The sequence below is a fragment of the Cloeon dipterum genome, chromosome 1 (genome assembly GCF_949628265.1).
Source record: "Cloeon dipterum chromosome 1, ieCloDipt1.1, whole genome shotgun sequence".
In the NCBI taxonomy this organism is placed as follows: domain Eukaryota; kingdom Metazoa; phylum Arthropoda; class Insecta; order Ephemeroptera; family Baetidae; genus Cloeon; species Cloeon dipterum.
In genome coordinates, this window is record NC_088786.1 from 32,252,610 (window position 1) to 32,279,221 (window position 26,612).

Sequence of the window (26,612 nt, forward strand, 5' to 3'; positions counted from 1 at the left end):
TTGGAGCATGTTTAAAGTGGATTGATCCGGTGCAACAATTGAAGGATATTGGAAATTTTGGCTATATACAAGAAGTTAGTCGCAATAACCAAAGGAGGAGGAACTTGCTACAATTCAAATTTGACCGATTTTCTCCCATATTTCTTGACCGATTTCTGTTCCTTTTTCGCCAAGATTTTTCCAACAATATATTGTGACAATTTTTAGGAAAACTCTTTTTGTTATTAAAAAAATAAGATTTCAAGTAAGGAGACAGTCCTCCCCGTTTTAAAACTTTACAGCCACTTTTCTAAATAAATTTCTAGCTCAATTTTGGCTTTAACTGAATTCTTTGGGGAATTAGTTTATGCATTCCATACATTTTCGGGGTTTTACCCCATCAGTCCTTTTTAAAAACTTAAACATAGCATTTTAGCTTGTCAGCTAACAGTGCTTTAACCCCAGCCAGCAGGATCTCATAATAATTGCGTGTTTGGCTTCTTTCCTGCAGTCTAAAGATTTCCCTTTTCTTGCGGTCGTGAAAGTATATTATGCACGGCGGGCCAACAATGCACGCACACTGTATCGCTGGGCGTAGGTCAACAATGGGCCGGCTTCAGAAAGTGAGCAAGTGGGCTAATGAGCCGATCCCGGCTCTGAATGGAGAAACAATGGGGGGAACGGGGTCGGCGCGGGCGAGGGAGGGCCCCTTTGGGCCCGGCCGCGTCACAGAATGGAGAGAAGAAGAGGAGGACGATTTGTTGGTTCGATTGTTGTGCTCGGCTGAGTGGATTGTTCCGTTAATGGCCCTGGGCGGTGCGCGGCGGCCGGCTCACACTCGGGCAAACACACACACACACACACAAACACGCCTGGCCCTAGCCTCGTCGTCTAACGCAGATCAAAAGACTTTTCTTTATTTCATTTTCCAAAAACACATGCCTTTGGACCGCGCATTGTTGGTTGGTACAATCCCACTCACGCGGCATTAAATTCGCCAAAATATTTGGGCGTAAGTTGTTTCGCCAGACTCGCGAGGGGGCGTGAGAAAATTTTTACAAGAAGTCCGCAAGTAGCAATCTACTGTCTTTGAATCAAACGCTTGATGTTATCCTAAGACAGCTTGTAGCTCGGCCGTGCACGCGTCTCTCGTTGGCTAATTTAGATTTGAACGAAAGACAATTATAAAATAAAGGATTTTTCAGATCTACCCCAAAAACATTGGATAATAAGAATTTTGAATCGGGTTAGCCGGAATGTGATTTACTTAGTTAGATAGGATCCCCCAGCCTCATCTCGTAAAAAGAATAAATGCAAAATAAAACATTCTTGAGGGTTGATTTGAAGCCAAAAAGGAAAAAGGATGAGAACCGTTATAGGAAAGTGGCTGCAACATATATAAACATAAAGCTTTTCAAATGGTAAGCACTGTTTCATTCAAGCGGTGAACACTGTCTCCTTATTTAAAATTGTTATTTATTTCCCAAGAAGGGGAATTTGGACTGCAATTCAACTGTTACTCGGTTCTGATTTCATCGTTGAACATCTTAGAGATAAAACTATTGCTAAATTCCACAAACATCAATCTCAGTTAAAATAATTACGATAGCCATTATGCAAAATATGCTTGATTTTCGGTATGCTTTTAGCTCCACTTTAACGTAAAACGAAATAAAAACAAACTACACATTCGTGTTAACCATCTCTTCAATCATAATACAAATTGTATCTCAAATTCTATGATTTTTTATCTTAGTAGAAAATGTAATTAGCGTTAGTTGAATTATGTAAAGCGACAACGGCAAAAAATGTAAAATTCTGTCCTTCCCACAAATTAAATTTTGCTGAGTTGTATACGAAAATTTCGATAAATGCAGACAATTTCCTCCTTACATAAAAATATCCTTTTTATGACGTATTCAAGTTTTACTCATCCTCATCTTACTGTTTATTTCATATCCTGGATGATCCATTCATAAGCCGTGTGCGAGCATGGCATAAAAAATAAATAATATTAGCTAACTCTTTGCAATCGGGCTCGTCTTACTACACGTGCTTTGAGCTTGCGATCGTGCTGTTTTCCCGCAAGTCGCGTCTCGGCTTTTTTTTATGCACAGAAAATGAGAAGAGACGCTGAATATGAATGCAGAGGAATAAAGTATGAAGGAGCGCGCGCCGTAAACTGGCTTAAGTTGTCGTAAATGTGTTTTGCTACACGCGGGTACTCGCGCGCGGCGCCGTTTTTTGCGCAAATGCCACCAAAATTTATTGGTTTTTAAACGAATAAATTTGGAACCTGTTTACTACGTCCACCGCGCGCATTCATACCTTCGCTCTGCCGCTGCCTTGTCTCTGCAGACGCAAAATTTACTTTAATCGGCAACAAAATGAGTAAGAAGAGCCGCTGGGTGGATTTCCCTCCTCATTGTCAGAAAAAGGTGTGCGTCTCTCTCAATCGTAAATTTCCTTCCTCATTCACGTTGGAATCCATTCTCATTCCTTGCAATAAGGTTAAAGGGGATCTTATTACGAAACGCGCCGCGGAAATGGGGTCGATAAGTGTTAATTGGCTTTTAGAATCTGAGTGAGTGAGTTCGTTGTTCCACAAGTGGCGAGAGCTTCGAGATTCGCGGGTGAGTCATTGGAAGAAGGAAGGACACACACGGAACTGCTATGAGATCTTGTGAAAAAGGAGCTCTCTTCAATTAGCACATTGTTAGACGACACCAGACGACGTAAAAAGTGTTTGTTTTGCTCCAGCGTGCAGAAAAAACATTAGACGACTCTCTTCGTGTGCCACGGTTAACTCCCATATATGCGAGTTTTCACTCTTCGTGCGCATTGAAAGCCACTTGAAACGAATTCACCGAATGTCGCGTTGGGTAAATCAAATTGGGCGTTCAAACTGACCTGTTTTTCTGTTGATAACTCACAGGGCGCATGCCATACTAAAAAAATCCTTGTAAAAAGAGTTCTAGGTTTCTCCTAATATGAATTTGATTTGTCTTTAATTTTAGAAACTATATTATTTCAAATTATACAGTAAATGGTCATCATTCAAAATCCATGTTCTCTCATTTCACATATTCTTTACATTTAATTCTTATAAACTCTTTGGTGATCAAGATCTCCATCAGTTCTTCTGGTAAAAGGAGTTGTATAGTTTTAATCCATCACTAAAAAGAGATTTATCTCCAAATTTACTCTTTGTTTGGCTAATATAATTTAATTGCGGAATTAGTGGATCCAAAACTGTGCGCCTTTTTTCGTTGCATGCATTTAGTATGGCAACCAGACATGTCAGAAAGTATTATTAATGAGAACTATAGCGTGGACCAGATTTTCCCGATAGACATATTTTTACAAGATTGGCTTGTCATGGCTATCACTTTGTTTTCTGCAGTAATGCAACGTTTCATTACGAACCTAATAACAATTTTAGATGTAATTTCTATGGTGAGACATGTGAAAAATATCCTATTCAAAAGTGTACGGCAAGAAGATTAACTTTAAGAGAAGCAAAAAGCATAAAAATATGTAAAATTTAACAAATTTTAGATTATTTGCACCCATATCTGCATATTTAATAAAATTGTTATTATTATTTTTTTTTTTGCTCTTTTTATCCCTGTCCGAGGACCGGAGGACCGGGAAGGGCGCGCACTGCACTAGCACGAATGCTGAAACCCGGGTCCCAAGAACACCGCGAACGGATAACATGGGCGCACCAGGCCGCACAGGGACCCAGCCCACTCAAGGGCCACTTGCCTCCGCACCGAGGACTGCATTGAAACGCTAGATATTTGTCCCGTGAAGCCAAATCACGCATGCTGGAAAGGTGCAAAATTATTTGGCTGGTATAAAAATTGCTGCCAATTCGAGTTACATTACGAAACGCTCAAGTCGAGTTTCCTTTGAAAGATATTTTTATTTTTTAACCAATACACTAAACTTAATGTAATTTTTCCTCAATTTTTAGCCGGTTTAGCATATCAAACATTTGTTCTGCGAGTCATTTTGCAAGTTCAAATTTTTATTAAAATATAAAAATCTCAATTCGATTCGATAAAATTTATTCCATCCGTCCAAACAAGAAGGCATAAATAAAATGACGAACTTTTACAGCGAGGAATTTCCGAATTTTTCTTCCAGTTAATTTAAGGTTGCCGCCCTCTGACGGTCAAGGGCTCGCTCATTCTTCATTACCTGAAGAAAAAGAAAGAAATAAAAGTCAATACATATTTCCAGTAGAACGACACGAGGCACTCTTTCTTGACGTGTCATGGAGAGCAAAGATAAGTGCATGGAAGTAAACCACAAATAAGTCGGCAAGCAAGCAATGAGAAAGCAAAATAATCGAGTTAATGAGCACGAAGCGAGCTACATGTGCAGATTTCGTTGCCACTTTTATTTGTGAGGAAGCGAGCAGAGCACACACACGTGTTTCGCCAATTAATCTGCTTTTCTCATCTGTTTGCCGGGCCGAGCCACACACGCGCGCGCACCAAAAGCAAATGCAGGCGGGCGCGCGCGAGAGACTAGAGTGTTAATTAAAAATAATGATAGCACAGAGTGTCAGCGATTAAGTGTGACAGCATTACATACATTAGTTGCGCCTTCAGTCTCGTCGAGGCGGTGGCGGCGGCGGCGGCGATGACGTGAAATTTACGCACATACAGAAGACGTTCGTTTTGATTTTCAAATAACTGTTAACACGTGAGTGCAAAATGATCAAATTACATGAGAGAATTTGCACCATTAATTCGCCCTGCGTGGGTTAGGTTTGGTCAAATTGTAGGTTTCGATTGATACGATCCGAGATCAAATAGGGCGGCAGTGTTTTATGACCTGAAGGCTTTGAAAGGTCTTTGATACACAAATTGTAGGCCGCTAGCTGTGAAATAAAAAAAAAACAACACGGCTTGCTATTAATGGAGCATCATTAGAGGCCAAGATTTCTTCCCTTCGTTATTTCTCAAATCCTTTTTGGACGTGAATAAAAATCGGGCTGTAAATTTATTGTTTTCCAGAAGAGGATTTTACAATGGGAATGAATAACATAAATATGCTTTAATACTTTTCCATTGTTTTATAAAAATTATCTATTATACTACTCTTTCTTTTTTCTGTTCTTTAAAATCTATTAGAATTGCTTTTTTGATTAATTAATTCTCTAGTTTTATAATTAAAACGATTCTGATTAGAACGCAAAATGAAATTTTCCCTTCTTGAATAATTCTTGTGTTAAAGCAAGAATTAAGCTTTTCAGAGGATAGCATTCTGAGTTTTTGAATGTTTGTGAGGAAACGGTTTAATCACAGGGAGGACGAGTGACGGGGTTGAAAAGATTTCGTTAATCTTCACTCATTTTCCTCTTTTCGATTTTTTCAGCAATGATATCAATCGGACGTTTTTGACGATCGCTGATTCAAAATTCTCTGCTATGAATTTTGCTTTCGAGGTTTGATGAGGCCTGCAGGGCCGATCGTGGTATTTAATTTTTTCATTTCAAAATTTCATGCTATCATCTTACCATCCTGAGTAAATCTGCGCAGAACATACAATTAGCTAATCGTTAAATGTTAAATTTAGTAGAACAAATTCTCTGATAAAAAATTAAACTATATACATTTTTGGAAGGTTTGAGCATCAATAAAATTATTTTATGTATCTCATCGTGACTGGTATTTTTTTACTCCTACAACCTTTTTTTTATATTAAATCGCTTCCAACTTGAAATTGTTAAATTGTGTATACACAAGAACCGCTCTTTTACAACGTATCTTGAATAACATTATATTTTTTAGTACTTTTTTTGTTCCTTTGCATATCTGTTCCACCGCATATGTGTAGGAGTTTATCCAATTTAATGCGCAGACAAAATGCATAGTAATTCATTGCTGCTCGCCAGGTGTCGAGCTGCGAACGAAAGGACAAAGTTGTGAATAAATGCAGCATATTATTGTCAGGGAAATTAATTGTCACACGAATTACACTTCTTATGTATTCTTTTTGTCCTGCATGTGCTAGATACATTGTGCGACAAAGTAAAGAAATATAACAGATGGTGCGCTTCTTGGAGTCGAAGAAAAAAGGGACGGTTCCATCATTTCCTTGTTTTTCTCAAATCCGCTGACTAATTACCTACTAATTCGCATTGGAGGGAAAACTGTGACTGTGCGCATTTGCCTTAATTGAATGCAGCACACAACTGTTACACGCCGCGCAGTCTCGAATTAGGCAGATTATACTATTCGCGCATACACGCAAAACGAATTACACTTTACCGAAATATCACACCTGCTGCAGATGCTGAGGAATGAAGGATTGCATATTAGTTAATTGGCTCGCTCGCACGGGAATTTAAATTGAGATTTGTGTTGCGTGATGAACATGAATTCGAAGAGCAGACGAGCCACATTGCGTGCCGTTCTACAGCTTTGTTTCATTTCGTCATTAATAGCTTGTTGGCATCTGTCGCGGAGCGAAGCGAAAGAAAAATTTGGCCCGAAAATTCACCAAGCCTCCTGAGTGAGCGAAACTAGGCTCGGTTTTGTTGGTTTTACGGCTGCGTGCTGCTTGATGAATCGGGATTTTAGCCCGCTAAATGCTCTCACCATTGTTTTGTTCTTTTCCTTTGTCATCGAGACGTAGAACTTAATTAGTAGAATCTCTGTAAACAACTCTTTTTACAACTCATTTTGCTAGTTTCCACGTAAAAAATCATCATTATAGAGATGTTCACTATAAAGTTTGTGTTGTTGCAATTTTGTGACACCTGTGCACCGATCGAAAAATGGACCTCTGGTTCACACGCTGCTAGCAGACTTATAATTAAATTTGTTTGTAGTGTCATTTCATAAATGCTCAACACATTTTAATGCTGCTTAATCACTTATTCATGTGAAAGTGGCACAAAACGTAGGAGTAATGTCAAATGAATTAATTAAGAACAATTAATTGTTTCTCATCTTTAATATACACTTCCTTAATTCTCAATTACTTTTTGCTAGTTATTTTTTGCATCGGATTTTTTCTTCGATCGTCACAAAATTCTGGCTTTTTTATCTAGCTCGATTTTTAAAATGCTGAAATTTACTCAAAAAATAAATAAAATACCATGAGATCAAAAGCCCAAGTGTGCTTAAATAAAAAAAATCGGTTGAGACTGAAAAATTCCCTCTTGCCTTGAGACCGATTGTAGGCTTTGATCTCATGGTGAGGAGGCTATATTCTCTCCCTAGAATAGAAAGCCGAATCATTTTAAGGGTGCCAAAGTTTCACCCCCTTTTTGCACCATAAAAAACGTTAAATTTTATAATTGTTGGTGTTTTAATCTCACTGCGCAACGGAATTTAGTGTTTATCACCCTGAAACTACTTCAGTACGTCATGGAACGTGAAGACAAGTCGAGCGGTATGCAGTTTTCATAAATGCGACAACTGGAACCCAAAATTTAGTTGTCACACTGTTTTATGATTATGCCAGCCTAGCTCTTAAAGAAAGCTTAGCTTCTGAACATCAGATTTGCAAAAACTTAATGTTGTTCTACTCATTATGATCTACAACTCGCTGAAAAAGTTTAGTGCAGCACAATGCGCAAGAAGGAAAGACAATATTTTACAAAATTCAAAGCGGTGTGAAGGAAGCCGGAAAAATGCATCGCGTGCAACCCCGTCCCTCGTCCGAGAACCTTTTCCCAAGCCATAAACGACCTGTGCTCGGCTCCTGCGGCAGAAATTACCAACAAAAAATTCATCCCTCGTTAATTTCATCCCCGGCGACGCGCGAGAACCCTTTTTTGCGGGCAACACCGAGACCGAGAGGTTCACTTTTGCTTTCGGCGTCGGCACGCCGGTGGTGCCCGGGGCGCGGTGGGCCCCGGGGGCCGGAGGGGCCCCTGCCGCGGCCGATGGAAGGCTGGCTGCGTGTGTCCGTTATGGCGTGGCTGCGACTAGCGGTAGTTTGACTCGCTCGCTCCTCTCCTCTCTTCGCCGGCGCGCCAGACCCACCTGCTTTAGCCTTACCTGTACCTTCTACCTGCCATATGGGAAGAGAGAAAGAAAGAAAGAGAGAGAGAAAGAGGAGAGCGGCATCCATCCGTCCGTCCATCCATTCTCGGGGCGGCCGCCGGCATTCTCACTCATTCCTCGCTCGGATTTAGCAGCAGCGAGTGCGTCGCGCGTTTGCTTCACAGCGAGATTCGTCCCTTTTCACCCCGCCTGACAGCCATGCTGCTTTCGCAAAGTGAGTGCTCACCACCAGTTGAGTGTGCCACCGGCTGCCTGTGACACGAGTGCCTGCGTCCTTTTGTCTTTCGCCACCTGCCGAGCGCTTTGCCCGAAAGAACCTTCTCGCTGAAATCACTCAAAGCCCCAAGGTAGTTTCGTCGCGAATTTACATATTTCAAATTTACTCTGCACCAAACCCAGCCCTTTTCTAATTTTTTACATTAAAAACCACCCTGATAAATTCAAACCGACTGATTTCTTGAGTTCATTGAGTCATTTATTTGCAAACGCCGATTGTGAGCAAAAGCGCGTACATTTTTATGAGGCCGCTTCCTGCCCTTGTTAATTCGGAATGTATAGCATCCAGGGCACTTGCTGCTTGCTTGCTTGCTTGCTTGCTTGCCACTACTCGTGCGAATACGCGACTTAATTGCCCGCTCATTAAAAACAATGAGCAGCTCGCTCGCCACGCCAAAATCGGTGTTGTTCGCAATTATCGCTCCTAACTGCAGCGGCACGCGAAAATTATCGCATCGATTCAATTACAGCCAAAACTGCGCAAAACCGCACCGATCGCGCGGCAATTTGTAGCCATTAAGTGATTCGAACGGCAGATATTCACATCCTTTTTTCTTGTCACCGCGCGGACGGCGCGTGAATTATTGCTGACCTCCTTCTTTCTCTCTTTCTTTATTTCTTACTGACTCATGAGAGCGAATGCCGCTCGTCCACACTGAATACTCGTTCGATACCATTATTGCTACTTCCTGAAACGCGGAAATTATGTTATTTATAACTCACACAAACGTACTCATTGCGTATGCACGTGCTTCTCGCTCATTCTCGCGCGCGCATTCCTCGATCCATCTGCCGCTGCTGGCATCGAGTGCCCTAAATTAAATCGCGCTTGCGCTCAATTATTAGATTATTCAATTTTAACCGTCTAAGATCAAATGATGTTGAATCATTATTTATTTTAAGGGATAATAAATAAATAAAAGCCATGACCTATGCAGCTAAAATTTGATTAAAAAATCACTCACTCAAATCACCAAGATCTTGACTATTTTTTAAACTTGTTTATTCTTGCAGATTTTATTTATTTTACAAAACCAGACAAATCCACCAAATTCAGAAAAGTACTGGTGCTCTTTTTGCAGCTGTGAATTGCTATTATTGCCTGAAATTAATTTATAAAGAGTCAAAAAATCAAGAATTTTAATTCAATTATAATTTTTTGAATATTTATAGGAGAAATACGAATTACTTCCCCTAGCAGTGACTGGCAAACCAGAAAAACGGAATTTCACGCCGATTTTTGCCTCCGCTCTTTCCGTGAATGAAAGTCCACTTAAAAAGCCATACACGAAATCGGTGATGATGCTCTTTTATTTTCCGAATGGACACGGCGGAGCGGCGAGCGTGCGTCTCGTTCATATTATCTCATTTTTCGATTACCGCTTTTGAGGTCAAAAATGCTCCGAATGTTGCTTGGAGGGGATTCCTCGGCGGCCTCTCTGCCTGCTTCTTGAGCGTCTCCTTCTGAGAAAGCAACAGCAGGTGCCTGGCCGCGCCGCAGCAGCCGCAAAACAAGAGCTGCTTTTGGTCCTACGCAAATTTAGAATGCTCGCAAAATTGAATAAACCTGAGCTCTAGCTGTGAGTTCGGTCGAATTCGAAGCTTTCGCTTGATGATTTACGTATTTAATTGCAATTTTCTCTATTTTCCAGGTGATTGTTGCTGATCCGAAATGCGTAGTGTAGGAATTTACCTCTTCGCCGCCGCGGCGGCGTTCTCTGTCGTTTCTTCTGGGGTGAGTACCATTTTTTATTTCATCCTTCGCAAAACCATATATAAAAAACGCGTTTGCACCAGAACAAAAATCCGAGATATTTGCCGAAAAAGCGGTGCAATTAAGAAAGGGAGCGATTTAACGGCCTTTGCGGATTGTGCGGCGCTGAACGATTCATTGAGTGGCGGAACTGCTTGGCCATTGAAATTCCAGGCGAGACTGCTGAACGAAAGAAGGGCTCCTTTACACGTGTTCTCAAATGTGTGCCGCTGGCTGCATGCCTCGCTCGCTCGCTTGCTCGCTGCTGCGAAGGTACCTGTGCCCGGCCGTGTACCTGACAAGTGTGACGCCAGCTATACAGAGCGAAAATTAACCGACCCGCAAAACGAATCTCGTCTTTCGTGCGTGTGTGTATGCACAAGACATTGAAGCGAATGCTCCTATTCAAAGTATTATTTCAATAAGAACATTATTTGCAATGGACCCTGGTAATCAAGTAATCGTTAAATCAAAACACTCAAATCTTTTAGAATTAAAAATAAACATTTTAAAAACGAATTACAAAGTGAGTCGAGTTGGAAGCGCTTTTTGTGCTTAACATATAGGAAAAAATATCAATAAAAGCTTCTTGGAACTGAGGCAGACAATTTGGAATAGTCCACCTTGATCTGGAATCGGTTTAATGGAATGAGGCGAAAGAGTTTATCTTGAAAATTGAGTTGCATCTCGTTTGGCGGGAGCAATTGATTTGAATTAGTGCGATTAGCCTCCTTTGCGTCTCTAATCGCACTCGCCTTGACCAGCACTCTGCGATGCAGGCGAGCCGCGCCTCGAGACCGATTTTTCTGCCCATTGTTCGAGCAAACGCGCTCGGAAACAAAGCACAAAATTAAATTCAATAAAGCGCTTCGGCTGTAAAAATAAACTTTACTGCCTCCGCTCCTAATTCGCTTTACTGCGTGTTATCTCTTGCACTCTGTCTCTTTCCTGCTGACGTGCTCCAAAGCCGCAAAGAGCAACAAACGCCGTGCTCATCACGCCGCGAAAACACACCAAATTTATGTATAAAGCAAAATAAATAATGCATGCTTGCCTCTCCAACGAGCCCAAAAAACATTTTCGGTAAATAGTAACGCCCTGCAACTCTCACGAATTTGTTATTATATAGTTATTGGTTGCTTTCACGTTGTGTGTTCCGTTTGCTTTGAGAGGTTGTTTATCGACGGAACCCTAAACGTAGTTCATAGTCTTAAAATTTGCTCTTCCACGCCATTTTAATTTCGCACTTACTCATCAATGGAAGGAAATTTAAGCGATACAAACCATCTTGGGATTTTGTTCAAATTTTCTGCTTGTCATTTTAAAATTTGATAGTTTTCTTATTTAGAATGCTTTGGTTATACAATTCATTTATTTATATTCTCGGTCCTTTTTATTAAACAAATTGGTTTGATTTTCGCAAGGTACAAGAAATTCTGTACCTTGAGTTTTGCTTGGGAGCTAAGATTCAAGCATTTAAATACTGTTTATGAACCTCTTTCCAAGGCGTCAGTATAATTTAGCTGAAGTTTTGAAACGCTTTACACTGCCATTATGTATATGAATTTCATCCATAAAATATTCGGCACGCGTCCTGAATCGAGGGGAGCTTGAATGAATATATAGGAGCCGCAATCAAAGGTCGCGAGAAAAAACACGTCAATCACGAATCGTTTTCTCACGCGGCGGCAGCTAATTAAAATGCGCCAAGGCATAATAATTGCTCCGGTTCCCAGTTGGGAAGGAAGAGGAGTCAGTGAGTCAGTGGAGTGCCGAAAATTGTTTAAATGTGGGCAGCGAACGCGAGCAGCGGCGTATGTGGATCGGAATTTATTGTTGCATAAGCGCGTCCAAATTGATTGGCTGCTCTAATTGCATCATGTGTGCGAGTGCAAAACGGAATGAAATGAATTCCTGCCATTGGCTCGGCCGCGCGGCTAATGACTCTGTGCCGCGGCTCGCAATCAGACTGGAAAAGTGTAACGGCAGAAGTGCACTCGCCGCCGCCACTGCCGCCGCCGCGAGAGATGCGATCAAACCTGTTACAACAAGTGCCATTACCATTATTATGTTATTACTATTATGATCCATTCGAGCTGGAACCGGAAGCGGCCCGCCCCTGCTCTCTCGCGCCAGCGCCGATTATTCGCCAATCTTATCTCCGCGTTTCATCTGAGGCGCGAGCTCGCGTCTAATTACCCTTTTTCTATCTCTCGAGAGAGAAAGATTTATTTCTCTCTTATTCCCGCGCTGCCGAGAGATCAAATAATCGAATCGGGTTTGCTCGTAAAATTTAATTGCCTCGTAATGTGGCTGGTGCGGCGCAGGTCTGTTAAATTGAATTTGGTTTTTAATTTACTGCGTCCGCACCGGCCAGCACTATTTACACATCCTGCCTAAACACCGCAGATAAGCCAAATTAAAAGGGATTGAATTTATTTGTACTTGACCGTATCGAATCAATAAAAGTACGCAAATTCTTCCTTGGTGGTCTCTGTGCTCACTTTGCTCTAATTTCTAATGCCTGACCGTGCCGTTCATCTTTTCGCTTGAGCGAGCAACCTGCTGTTTGGATTTGAACAAAATTAAAATACTAGATCATGCAAATTCTGATCTGCTCCGCTCACGCACGCACGGCAGTAAAAATATCCTTCCAAGCTTGAATTTTATTGGCATGTGGGTCAGTAATTTTATAATAATATGCACCGCCGATCCAGTTCGCCGATCCTCCCCGAAAAATGTAAATCAGCCTCGTTTGTGATGCGCAGAATGGCGAATATATACACTTTTTGCTCTTGTGCAACGGCGAGAGCCAAATTGAGTAAAGAAGAGAGATCATAAACGCGCGTACACGCCTTTTATGGTGATTGCTGTAAAATGACTGTATTTTCGCGTCGCACGGTTTCACTTTGCCTTAATCACTTGACGTCAAACGCGTGGTTGAATTTTTTATTTATTTTATATGGACAAGCAGGACGTTTTTATAAAATATGTGCTGTGATATTTGTATAATTGCATTCGAAGGGAAAACAGTATGTATAATTCAAGTTCAAGGTCAAGAGTGATAGTTCTCCTCGGTCTAAAAATAATTGAAGAATGAAATCCGTGTCCCCTCTCTCCTACTTTTATTTCATCTCATCTTCCACAAGTATTTGGCTAAAAAGGAGCTTTGCAGGTCAACAATAAAGAATGTGGCAAGAAGTGGTTCATTCAGTCAATTGTTTGTGGAATTCAGCAAATGTTAATTTCCACAATGTGCAATAAAAAGATCAGGACGGAGTAACAGTTAAATTTCAGGTTTTGCCTAATTCCTCGAAAAAATTAAACGGTTAGTCAATGATTTCTTGCTTGTTTTAAGATTCATCTCGTCGCGATCTATCCAACGGCGTGCAAACCATGAGCTAAATTTCCCTTCTGATTAAATAAACTATGATTCTCAAAAGGTAGACAGTGCTCAGTGCTCACCGCTTGATTAGCGTGAAAACTAACCTGGTTGAATTTTAGCTTTTCTTCAATTCATAGAGAGTATTTCAAGTAATATTTTATGTACAGCTCTTGAAAAAACTGTACTCATAGAATCGTGTGTGCACACATAAACTATTTCTTTTCAACTTCCTCCTCTCACATTTTCTCACAGTGCTCGTATTGACCATAAACAAATGCAAATCAATTCTCAATAATCTATCATGCCGGCGGTGAAAATCGCATAAGAAAGGCGTCGTCCTCGTGGCACGCACCCAACGCTTCGATTCCCACATCAATAACGTCTGCGTGAAATAATGAGAGATGATCGGCTGTATGCCATTTTCCCTGCCGCCTTGACCGCAACTATTCAATAACAATAACAACCATCCCTATTTTGCTTGTTTGAGCAACAAGTTGAAGGAAATTCACACGTCATAAAAGAAAAATAATTATCTTGCCGAAGCCAAAATAAAAAAAAAATCGGTGCACTTGTCGCGGTCTTTACACTTTACTCGATTTGGCTGGAGAGGAATGTGGAGATGGTCGAGTGCGTGCGGTGTGTATGCTGGCTCCTTTTGGTGCTCTCTCGCGTCGAAAACAAGGGCGCGTCTCTCCGCGTGCACGTTCACATAAATCGTTACGTGACCTAATAATCGCTCAACTAGCAGCAGAGACGCCTCTCCGCTCACACAGATGATGATTCGGCCGAATCTGGAGCGAAAAGCGTTGGTTTCGCTCCCAAATCCTCTATCCTCTTAGCAGAATTAGTGTTATTATATTATATGACAACTAGGCAAATAAATTTTGCTATCCGCGCGCGCGCGCGCGGCTCGGCTTAACGGCGCTCGCTGCCATTTTATTGTCTGTGTAAAGTCTGCGTTTGCTTATCAAATTTCGTCATTCGATCCGTCGAATAAAAACTTTTTTTACTCGTTCCCATCGCACAATAACATTTTCGATGCCCGCCGGTGCTGAATTTCATGATCACGCGCGATAAAACAAAGTGTTAATGATCCTTCCCAGAACGGAGAGAGAGAGAGAGAGAGGAGAGAGACGTTTTGTTTCCGAAGCGTCTCGCTGGCTGCAATTACCAAAGTAATTAAACGTGCCTGCATGAAACATGGCCTTTCCGATCAAATTGCTTTTTGACCATTAAATAGAGGAGCACGAGAAATGGTTCACGACAATCACGCTTTTCTTCTGCGCCCGCGTACAATCGACTTCAAGTTCAAGTGGTCAGGCACGAAGAGAGCGACCAGAGTGCCAAGCAGGTCGCACAGTTTTTACTCTCAAAGCCGAGTTGATAAGAGCTGCGGGTGCATCACGTTTCAATTTTCTTTGTGGTTAAACGCTTCCTTCTCATTTAATAACGGCATGATTTAGATTTGAGAAGAGAGTAATAAATGAAAATTTGTTAATATTTATATATACGTTAAATAAAAATTAAAAAGCATATAAAAATCACACAAAAATTGGATTCATTTATTTACTTTATTTATTTAACTATATTAAATTTTATTTTTTTAAATTTATGTAGTTACATTTTTTTTATTTAAATGAACTATATTAAATCAATGTAAAATAGTGTAATTTTTATTATAAGTTTGCAAAATTGTTTGCTATAAAATTTATAAATTATATATCTTGACAGCAGTTAGGAAAAGTACAAGTATAAAAATATTATAGCGCCCTGGAATTAAAAAACGTTGCTAATTTCAAATTACTGAACACTGAATGATATTCCAATTGAAAAATTTTTATAGTGAAGCGTATAGTTTAATATACACACAAAATAAAATATATTAAAATACCTGAGTAAGGCGAGGTTTTTTGTGTGTTTGACAGTGTAAATAATCAAATTATTACATTATGTTTTGGAACTAAAGGCAATGAATAGAGCTTCATTAAAACTTCCTAATTCTGACGCTAATGAGGCGTTTCCCTTCCTCTCTTTCTCTCAGCATTCCGTTGAGGAAGCAGCAGCTTTGCGTATCTGATATATATATACAAATTCGCTGCTCCAAATTGCGTGCGAAAAAGAGCGGAGGAAGACGCGTGTAAGCAAAAGTGGCGATTGTGCGAGCAAGCAAGTGCTTCTCGCGTTTTTTGGGCGCTGTCGTAACAATCGGCTCGGGCATTGTGTTCGATGGCCTACATCTCGGCGCGAATCGGAGTGCCAATACAACAAAACGCGCATACCTCAGCGGCAATAAACTACTTTTCGCGCTCTTTCAATAGCGCTGATACACTTTTCGCGACGATTGCTATTTCCTCTGCGGCGGCGGTGCTTTACTTTCGTTCACACGCCGTCTTTGCTTGCTTTTTTGTCGGTGAACCGCGGCTGCAAGCGCAAATACAGTTGTGAGAATGAGTCGCGGGAAACGAAAGTCCCTGGGACTTATTTATTTTATTTACACACACGTACGACAGGAAAGTGAACTGTTAAACCAATATTCTGAATGACTCTGGAGAATTCGGAATGTGTTTAATTTTGCCTCGAAATATCCCATCATTCACGCATTTAGGTTGTTGTAATGTATTATTGTTCCTCCTATTAAGACTGATGTTTGCACAGCTGGACGCTTTGGGGAAAACGAGCTCATCACAACACAATGTGTGGAGACGCTGACAAGAAAATTAGAAAAAAGTAATGCGTCAGTTTCACACAAACGTGAAAATGGAGGATTGAAACGTTGATCGGAAAAGGAAACAATGCGCGCGGTTTCTGGGCCATTGGGCAGCTTCAAAGGTTCCGGCCGATCGCAGGTAGACGTGTTCACGCGCAGATTGAAAAGTGCGTTTTTGCTTTGTTTTGTGCGAGCGAGAGGACTTTGGTCTTTTTGTTTTTGCTCCGCGGTGTCGCCGCGGCCGGCGCGAAATCACGATTTCACGCTGTCGTCTTTTGGTTTTTCTCGCACCGGCAGTAGTAGTTGTTGCAGTCGGTTTGGTCGTTAGCGTCATCGCGTCAATTGGCCGTGTCATCCGCGCGCACGAGCACCCAATTGACCGTGCGACACTCGGCTTCTTCTTGTTATTATCCCGAAAAAACTCGACAAAAAAGATTCCAGTGAGTTTAGTTTAATCAGAACCTTTGGTGCTTTGTTTTTAGGCTAGAAAATATATTTTAGATCAATACCTTGTAAATATAAATAAAAAATGGATGTTGGCCCAAGTAGAAAGAAAAAATCGGGGACCCGATGCACATTAAAATTATTTCCCACCGGCCATTTTCTGAAATTTAAGGCTAACTAATGGCGAAGCTATGCGTGGATGAATTAAGTATCGCAGTGAATTTTTGAAAGGAAAAAATTAGATATCAAGTTCTTAAATATCAGCGGCTGTTTTCGCCCTTCAGACCTCAACACTTAAAAATTTGAATAAATTAATTAAATTTCCTCCTTGAGTGTGATACACAATAATAATCCCAAAATCATTTCAGTTGATTTTTATTTTAATTAGAATGATATATAGAGTAGCCCTAAATTCTAGGTTTTTGTTTGAACGATGCATTTGATTGAATCCATTAACATAGGTGACAAAAAATTAATAGAAAATGTTGCATCGGCATTTTATTATTTTATTCTAATTTATTTTTCTCTTTTTCTATTCTTCGCATTTTACCTTACCAATTTTCCACAAAAAGATCACGTTTCCAGGGCTCTTTCGTTTCCTATCTCGTTGATCGTCGTTGTTAGGTTATGAGGTGTATGACAAAAGTAAATATAACATTTTAAGTAGAAATAAGATAGTGATCGCCAATTCCAATTAACGCGTACGAACATTGTAGTCAATCCACTAAAAAAATTACCGCGTTGCCTAGATAATTTTTCGCCTTAACACAATCCTCGAGAACTGGTTTGAGTAATGACAACAAGGATGTTTCTATACTTGGAAGCATAATTTATCTTCATGCGTGGTTTGTATCTGGTCCTCTTTCAGGATGTCTTTTGGCATTTGTTTAGACGTCTCGTCCCTTTGATTTTTCAACCGTTTTTTATTAAATTAGGTTCTCCCACCTTTCAATTTTCTCTAAAAATAGCAGATGGCAAAGTGAGTCAAGTCAAGTTAATTTTAGAACAAGGAGTCAGAATCCAGATTATTTTTAGAAGGCCCAATTCCAGTTCAACCACGCAACGCTATCTCTAAGTGTCAACGAAACACGTTTGATTAACCGCAATTGCGCGTTAAAATCACCATTCTGATATCAAAAGCAGTGTTGGATTTCAGAACAGGAAGGAAACAATACATATATGTTGCGTTAGTCAACAAATAATCGCTTAGGCGGCCAACCCTCCTTTATTGTTCACTTGGCAGACACATTAGTCATACATTGTGCAGTTGTTAGTGCGTAGCGGTGCGTTTATTTGAGAGAAAGAGAGGCTGGCCAGAACGAGCGAGCGAGCGAGAGAGAATCGAACACGTCGTGCTAACGGTTCCACCTGCTGTTGACTCCGCCGCACCGTTTTCTTGTTGGAAGAGAATTAACAAGCAAGTGGAGGCGCTCTCTCATATGTGTGTGTGTGTGTACTCTCTATCACACACACACAAGTGGAGTGGACGCACCACTCGGACTGCGACTGCGGCGGTCAGTGGTTTTTCTCTTCCTGTTGTAAGAACCGAGAAATCCATCTCCACTTGTCGGCTAATAAAATCAATCGCGTGCTCGCCACGCACGCATTCCATTCAGCGCGGCAGCACACAAATTCACTCATTTTTAACTGTAAACACGTTATTAATTCCGATGCGAGCAGTGCGCAGAGGATGCATCTCAGCTCTCAATCACGCCACTTCTCGGAAACACTAGCCTAATTTCTCACTCTCCAAATGCGGCTCGTTCGCTCGCTGCGCGCTGATGGAGATGTTGCCGCGGCTGCACCACTTGAGACAAACACACATCTCGATCACGCCTGAAATTACAGTCTTTGCTGCAATCAGATTGTAAATCGTGATTCTCGGCTGCGTTCGGACAAAAAGAGCAATTTCTGTCTCTCCCATTATTACAAGATCGCTGCCTCGGAATGATATAACTCACACATAGGTATTAAACGAGCTTATCTTATTGAAGGACGTTGCTTGTGTACCTTTTAAGTTTATGTGTACAGCAAAATTCTGAAATTGATTCTTACCTTTGCCTTAAGTATGCTCTAAAAATTAGGAGAGAGCTAAAAAAATATAGGTTGCCCCTAAAATTTCGGAGAATTTTTAATTCAATTGTCTCCTTATCGAAAACCATTTATTTCGTCAGAAGGGGAATTTACTTCATAATTCGCACACTTTTGGATAGATCTCGACGAAATGAATCAATATCAAGCCAAAGGGTCATTGACAAACCGTTCAATTTGGAAAATTAAATATTATTTGGTTCCAAATCGATTTTTCGTCGAACCAAGGCCAAGCTTTGTCGGTCCTCGCCCTTTTGCAGTGCAGAAAGGCAATTCGTTATTAATTTCCTTCAAGCTACTGCTCAAAAATTCAAATTAATTTCAAATGTTGCCCTGTAACAGTCCCCCTCTTAAATTTAAAATCATTTCTCTTTTAGCAGAATCAAGTAAGGCTTTTCCGATCTTAAACCTGGTCCGATTCGTGTGGGATTCGGTGAAAAGTTAATAAACTAGATGTGTATGTTTTGATGGCGCGGCTAGTTAATACATGCACGCGCGAGAGGAACGCTCTGAAAAGCAATTTTTGGCAACTGGGCCGTTCATCTCTCGCTCTCTCTCCTTGGATCAAACACACGAAGACACACGTGCTGCCAATCGACCTTTTTCATGCTTATTCTCCGCATACCACTCAGATGAAAACTGGTTTATCTTCAATTTACTAGCCAAATAGTTTGCATGACTGCTGATTGCCCTCGACTTGGTTCAATCGCCGGCTAGAGCAAATAGTTGCACAGATTGACAGCTAATTTAATAGCCCATTACGGTGCTGTCTATAATTACAAAAATTCGAGTTGGAATCAAATTACACTCCAAAGAATTTTTATCTTAATCTTTTTCCAGCCGTTATAATAAAAAAAAATCCAAAAGCTGTCAATCGAGGCCGAAATCGCATTTGGGACACAGACTTCAAGTCTCTGCGGTCGATTCGGCTCTTTTACCGCTCAAGGGACAGGATAATTTTCAATTCTGCACGATGTGTGTGTGTGTGCCTTCATTAGACTGTGTCTCACGCAATTCATCAAAGGATTCATTCTTCTACGCGGCGGTTTGTTTATTCTTTAGAAAAATGCATTCTCGGGTACGCGAGAGCGTTAACCCACATCGTCGGCATTCCGCAGACGCCTCTGTGCGTCCTCTCTCGTATATAACAGGAGACGAAATCCACAACATGATGTGTGTCACACACACACACACACACACTAACAACAGACTCACGTAATCACGAGATAATAATTCATCCACATTGTCGGCATGGGAAGCCATTCAAATTTTCGAGGAAACACTCGGAATTTTGCTATGTGTTATTGGAGAGGGAAAAACGCGACACAAAGCGCAAGGAAGTTGAAAAAATACCGGTTCTTAACAGCGTGTTTGTTCTTTTTCCCCTAGTCATTTGCATAATGGGCCTAATAAGCTCGGCAATTCTAATTCTCGGAAGCAATAAATTTTTGTGAAATTTGAGAGTCATCTTTCGCAAATAAAAAAAAAGATAATGCTGCTGTCTCTGTTGCGTGTGTAATAAATTGTTTTTTTTTGTCCTGCGAGCAGGTGGCCCAGCTGGCGCCGAATGCGGGCAACGGCGACCTTTGGCCTCTGGAGCGACCGACCGGCATGGTGGCCATCCAGAGCCTGGAGGTGATGTGCGGCAAGGAGCACATGGACGTCCACCTCAAGTTCACCGGACCCTTTGACGGACTCGTCTTCTCCAAGGTACGCAATAAATCATGTCCATTGGAATGCGGCTGTGGAATGAGACAAATCACTCAAACTCCAAAAAATGTCCTGTTAGTTCATCATGTCCATTTATCTGCCCATTAAACTCTGACCTTTGCCTTCTTAGCACACGCTCCTGCGTGAGATTCCGGTTTCATATTGGTCTCTTCAGAAGCAATAAATTTAATTCAAAACTTGGTGTGCGTGTGGCTGAGTCTGTCTTTTAATCAAATTTATCAACACGGAAAAAAATAAATAAACTATGTTTTATTTTTCCCTCAGGAAACATTGGGCCGATTTCCAATTTTGTAATTTTTAAAAAAGGAGTAACAACATTATCAGATGATTTGCTATTTTTTTTTAAATTTATTCAGAAATCGTCACGCTATTAAATAAAATATAGTGATTGCCTGATTGGAATTGGACTTTTTTTACTAGAAAATGACCTTTCATCAAGAATAAACAAGTGGGAATAATTTAAGAGATTGGATTGAATTTTTAATTAATGATCTTTTATATAATCTGTCACAATTATAAGTAAACATAATTAAAATTTTTAATGTTGACCATATTTTTCTTGCAAAATTTACTTTAATAATTATTTACAATTAAAACGCATTTCTCTATTTCAATTTTTAGGGTCAGTACGGCGACCCGCGGTGCGTGTACGTGGCGCCTCGCGGGGGCGGCTCGGGCAGCGCGGACCACTCGCGGACGCACTTCACGTTCCGGATCGCGTACCGGCGGTGCGGCACCAAGCCGGACCTGCACGGCCAGTTCTACGAGAACACGGTGGTGATCCAGTACGACCGCGACCTGCTCGAGGTGTGGGACGAGGCGAAGCGGCTGCGCTGCGAGTGGTTCAACGACTACGAGAAGACGGCCTCCAAGCCGCCCATGGTGATTGCCGACCTCGACGTCATCCAGCTCGACTTCAGGGGCGACAACGTCGACTGCTGGATGGAGATCCAGCACGGGAAGGGCCCTTGGGCGCCCCCTGTCAGCGGCATCGTGCCCCTCGGTTCTACGCTCACCCTTGTCATCGCCATCAATGACCACAGGGGTGAGAAAAAAAATCTAAATGGTATTTGAGGCTTAAGGCTTAAATTTTCTATGTCTTTTTGTGAAAGAATTTACGAAATTAATTCCTGACCGGTTTGTTAAATGTTAGAACTAAAGGAATTTTATATTTTCCAATTTATTTAAGACATTTTAAAAGGATTAGTAGAGAGAGATATTAATCTATTTGCATTTTTTTAAATTTTTCCCTTATAAAATATCTGAATTCATCAATAATTTTCTCTCCCTTTTGTTTTAAAAATATAAATATTTATCCAAATTCAGACTATGTCTAGGGGTTGATGCTTTATTTAGTTTAAACGACCATTTAATTCCACGACCCAATAAGATACTCACAATGTGAAATGACTGGAGCATTTTTATTTGGATTCAGCCTCAGATCAAGATATCCAATTTTTTTTAGTTCATTCGATTTTTCGCCTTCCTCAAGTAAATAAAAATGGGTCAATATCAATTGTTATGATCTGGCCATTCGACGCACAAATACTAATCTCCAACTCCCAATCTCAGAGCGAAACGTTTAATCACACACTCACGCCCGCTAATCAATTTTCCAATTACGAGTGGCCGGAACACGTGTTATTGTGGACCATATCCTAACAAGATGAGCGCGCGTTGATACACGCTCTCATCTCACGTGCTGCTGTAATTTAAATGCACTTCTTTTCAATTTGGAAAGGAATAAGCTCTGGCCGCGCGCGCGAGAAAGAAAGAGAGAGAGAGAGAGACGAGATCCTTTGTTGCTGCCTTTGCTATCAGCGACGCAATCTGAGCCATAAATATTGCACGGCCATTATGATCCTCTCAGTCGTGAATGCAGCCAGATGGCCTGCGTCAAAACCCCATTGTTCGAATTCATTCCGGTTCCATTGACCACAGAGGAAATTCAGATTTGAAATTTAAAGCCTGTCAAAAAGAGATTTCCACAACTGCTCGTGAGATTTGTAATAATTTTTCGCGTCATGCCGGTTGCAGGCGAGTTCGACATGAGGGTCAAGTCGTGCTCGGCAAGCGACGGCAGCGGTGGCCACGTGATCCAGCTCTCGGACGAGCGCGGCTGCGTCCTGCGGCCCAAGATGGTCAGCCGCTTCCTGAAGGCGCGCACGGCCGACGAGCGCGCCTCCGTCATCACCTACGCCTTCTTCCACGCGTTCAAGTTCCCCGACGCCCTCAGCGTGCACATCGACTGCAAGGTGGAGATCTGCCGCAAGGGCTGCCAGGAACACTGCTTCGAGCCGGCGGCCAACGCCCAACTCGGCCACGGAGGGCCTCCCTCCGGCCTGCCCCTCGCCTACCACGTGAGTTCTTGTCTCCGTAGTGTCAAATTATAAGCCTTTTTAATATATTTTCTTTTGTCGATTTATTGCAGAAATCTTTGAAATATTTATTTGGTTACTATTTCAACAAAAAAGTATTTTTTAAAGCTATTACTGCGCTGGTGGGTGAAAAATAAAAATAAAAATCACTGATAAGCCGATTAAAATTGCATCTCGACTTCAACAGGGCTTAAAATGATTGTAAAAACCACTTTTAATTTCAGGGACCTCCCATTGAGCGTCGTGAAGACCTGAGCGTGCACAACGCGGCCAGTGAGGACTTGCGTGAAGAGGTGCCGCAAAAATCTGTGTATCCGCCGCCCAAGTCGAAGCTGCGTGGACACAATCCTCAGTTCCCTTACGGACCGCGCTACCTCGACATTGACCCAGAAAATGGTACAAAAAATGCGTTTCCCTAAAAAACAGTCCTTTTAATAAAAATATTTTAAATCTTCCCCAGACACGGTGCCCGTGGGACCGACACCGAGAAGAGTGAGGAGGTTCGTGGCCAAGTCTTCGGCGGAGGACGTCGGAGTGTCCGGCCTGTACGAGGTCATCAGCGAGACTGACCTTGCCTTCTCCGTGGACAACAGCAGGCAAGAAAACGTCGAGGTCTATCAGGTGAGGACTCAAAATAATTCATGCAACCCTCGCGACCGTTGTGCACAACAGGTTGCCTATGTAGCAAAAAATTCGGAGATTGGAAATACATATTTTATTTTTTATCCGGCATGATTTACGAAATCCAAGGCAATTCGCCGATGAGGAAGCTCTTAAGATTTGACGTTTTAGTTTTTGGCGAAATTTTTGAAATCAAATTACGAAGCCATTTTTCATTCAATCGTAATGGTTTTTCTTAGGTAAACTCTACTTGACAAGACAAATCGATCGATGGATTATTTTTTACTTTCTGGAAAAGCTAAATTAAGCAATAAATATATTTCAAATCAATTTTGAAGGTTTGGGCCTTTTTTAAAATCTCTAAAAGTCGCTGAAATCATGCTATAAAAAGTTCTATCATTCTACGTAGTTCACACGTGGAAAGTCTTCACGAAATCGATGGTTTCGCTTAAAAATCGAACGTCTAAATACCCAAAACCCCAAGAGTTTCCTTGATAGTATTAGAAGTCGTTATCAGATGGCGCCACCGTTCATTTACAATTTTTCAGGTACCTCCACTGTAATTTCAGATACATTGTTGGCCTAAATAGATTTTATATGATAATTTAAAAACCTATTTGGTTCAGTCAACCACGATAGAAACCAGTAGAAACTACAGTTATGTGTTTATTGTTTTTTATTCGTATCTACCAATATTGGCCCATCAAATTAAATCTTTTCACGCCAAGAATATCGCATTTCAAGTGCCCAGATGATGTTTAAATGAACTGAAGTGTCATCTATTAACGGCTCCGAACAAAATGGATGTTTCAAATCAACAAATTGAAGAATCAGAAAAATAAATATCTTTTTCAATTTACCTGGAAATTTTCTCACCCGTTTTTTATTTGTTTTTGTTGCGACAGGGTCAGAGGCAGACCGACGAGGAGATCGTGTACGGCATCTGCCTGCCCGTGCAGAGTTTCGGGGCGCTGTTCGTGGTGCTGGGCGCGATGGCGGTGGCGGCCTCGTTGTTCGCCGGCACGCTGTTCCACCGGTACCAGAAGCAGCGCGAGACGCAGCGCGTCTCCGCCTGGCTCACCCTGCGCAGCTTCCTCTCGCTCGCCGGCCTGCAACAGCAGCAGCAGCAGCACGAGTAGCGAGTTTTTAAAAGAAAGAAAGAAAAAAAGACTCTGAATCAAAAGGGTGCGCTCCGTGTTGCCCCCTCCGCCCGGCGGAGGGAGGGATGCGGTCGGGGGCGCGCGCAAGGACTCTCCTAGTCTCAATCTGAAGCAGTTGAGGCGCCATTCCTCCAGTCATTCGTCCGCTCAGGACTCACACTCTGGTTGCGGTTTCATTTGTACATATCCACATGCAAACACACTCATAATTCAGTTCGCAACGTAAATACAAAATATATTATTTATTTTACACATCATGTGACAGAGGCTTGCAAGGGAGAGCTTGACGAAAGAAAATAAAACACACGGTAGTGCTGAAGTGTACATAGATGAACAGGGTAAATTGGATCAGAAGCGAAAAATGTACTTTAAAAATGCTCAAAGCTGGTTTTCGGCTTACTTTTGAACGCAATCAAAATTCGTCGAATGCCAAAAGTTTCGTCGGGTGGCAGTGTTTGACCTTTCTCCCTATCCTCTTCTCTAGCTGTGCGTGCAGGCCCGGGAAAGCTCGCTTTGTCACTTTCGGCCCGTGCCGCGAGAGAACGATCGCCTCCTCTTAGCCCACCTCTTATTTTTACAGACAACTAAGTGTTCTATGCGAATCCAAGCAATTTACGTAGCGTTGTACTATCCCCGCATTAATGCCAAAAAACACAGTCGCGCCGCCGACTGGTCAGCTGTATTTTTTTCCACTCACGCGCACGCACACATAATCGCAGTAATTTATCGTTTTGTTTCATGACACGCGGATGCTCTCTGCGTTCTGTTGGTGAATTCATGTCCTTCTTCTCACTTTTCAGCTTTCCGCGTGTGTGAGTGTCTCTTTGCCAATGAGAATATATACATAAGAAACGAGTGTTTCATGCGGTGTATTACTTTTTCTTAACTGTTTTTGCGAGAGAGAGAGCACGTGCAAGATTTGCGACTCCCGGCATCGGCCCCTTTTGCTGTGTACGAAAAATAAAACGTTTCCTTGCGAGATCGGCACTTTTGCACGTGTTCTCGGTGACAAGCGTCTAACAAATAATTTATTTAAACATATATTTATGACGACATATTTATTAAAATACTATTTATTTAACTTGCTCAAAAACTGTATGAAATAAAAGACAGCATGCAAACCGACGATTATTTTCGTTGGGTGTAAAATGGTTCCAATTTCTGTATAAAAAAAATGCCGCGTCGCATCAGCAGGTGCTTTTATAATGTTTGAAATTATATCGCTGAAGTTTGTGAAAAGCACGTGCGACCGCTCGACTTATTCTGCGGAATCAGTTTGCTCAATAAAAATCACACTTTACTCAAGACAAAAAAAACGACAATTTTATTTCTATGATCACCCATTTTGTTTGAAGAAGGTCTTTGCGTTATATCCACGGATTAGATTTAAAAAAATTGTAATTTAAATATTCTTACAATCATAATCTTTTGTGTAGCGACTGTTCATTAATATTTTTTTCATTTTGATTTCCGTAAATTAAACTAATTAAATATCTTTTATTTTTTTAACTTTCACAATGACAATGACAAAAAGGGTAGACACTTTTTAATTCACTCATCAGCTTTGGCAGCAACAAGCATCAATAATTATTAAAAAGACACACAAAGGCTTCCTGGGAGACAAAAAAATAATTTTCTTATCATTTTCCTCGATTTATTAAATGGAGAATTAATTTCATTGAACAATCATCTCATTAAACTCTTCTGAAAAATATGATCAAAGGTTCTCGGATTGGAATGCCATTCATTAGTTTTTATTTTATCTTTATCAGCAAACAATGATGCGGATGCCGTTGCGAATTCCGCGGCCATTCACTAATTGTCGCCCGGATGATTAATTTATCCGGCTGACAGTGAGTGACGAACACAGAGGCGGTGCGTGCGTGCGAACGCGGGAACGCATTTCGCGCAAATTCAGCAACGTCAGTGGCAACAATGGAGTCTGTGCGATTGAGGGTCAAGGCTCAGCAACGGACGCCTCTTTTTATTCTAGCTTGGGGATATTAGAAAAATACCGGTCACTCTCAATTGAGGGAACACCTTAAATCTCCGCG

At 41.3% G+C, this 26,612-nt stretch overlaps 1 protein-coding gene across 3 annotated transcripts; it reads left to right on the forward strand.

The window, feature by feature from the left end:
- The first annotated feature begins 8,078 nt into the window (after positions 1-8,078).
- m (miniature) lies at positions 8,079-25,874 on the forward strand. Of its 3 annotated transcripts, none has more exons than XM_065493652.1 (8): positions 8,079-8,226; positions 9,941-10,023; positions 20,217-20,378; positions 21,021-21,444; positions 22,437-22,759; positions 23,002-23,173; positions 23,238-23,398; positions 24,304-25,874. In XM_065493652.1, exons 2-8 carry the CDS (start codon positions 9,961-9,963, stop codon positions 24,535-24,537), a joined length of 1,539 nt encoding a protein of 512 aa, XP_065349724.1. In that variant the 5' UTR covers positions 8,079-8,226; positions 9,941-9,960; the 3' UTR covers positions 24,538-25,874. The 3 variants fall into 3 exon arrangements, with proteins under 3 accessions (XP_065349724.1, XP_065349715.1, XP_065349731.1); XM_065493643.1 differs by having other exon boundaries at positions 8,084-8,359; XM_065493659.1 differs by lacking the exon at positions 8,079-8,226 and adding an exon at positions 9,754-9,868.
- The last annotated feature ends 738 nt before the right edge of the window (positions 25,875-26,612 follow it).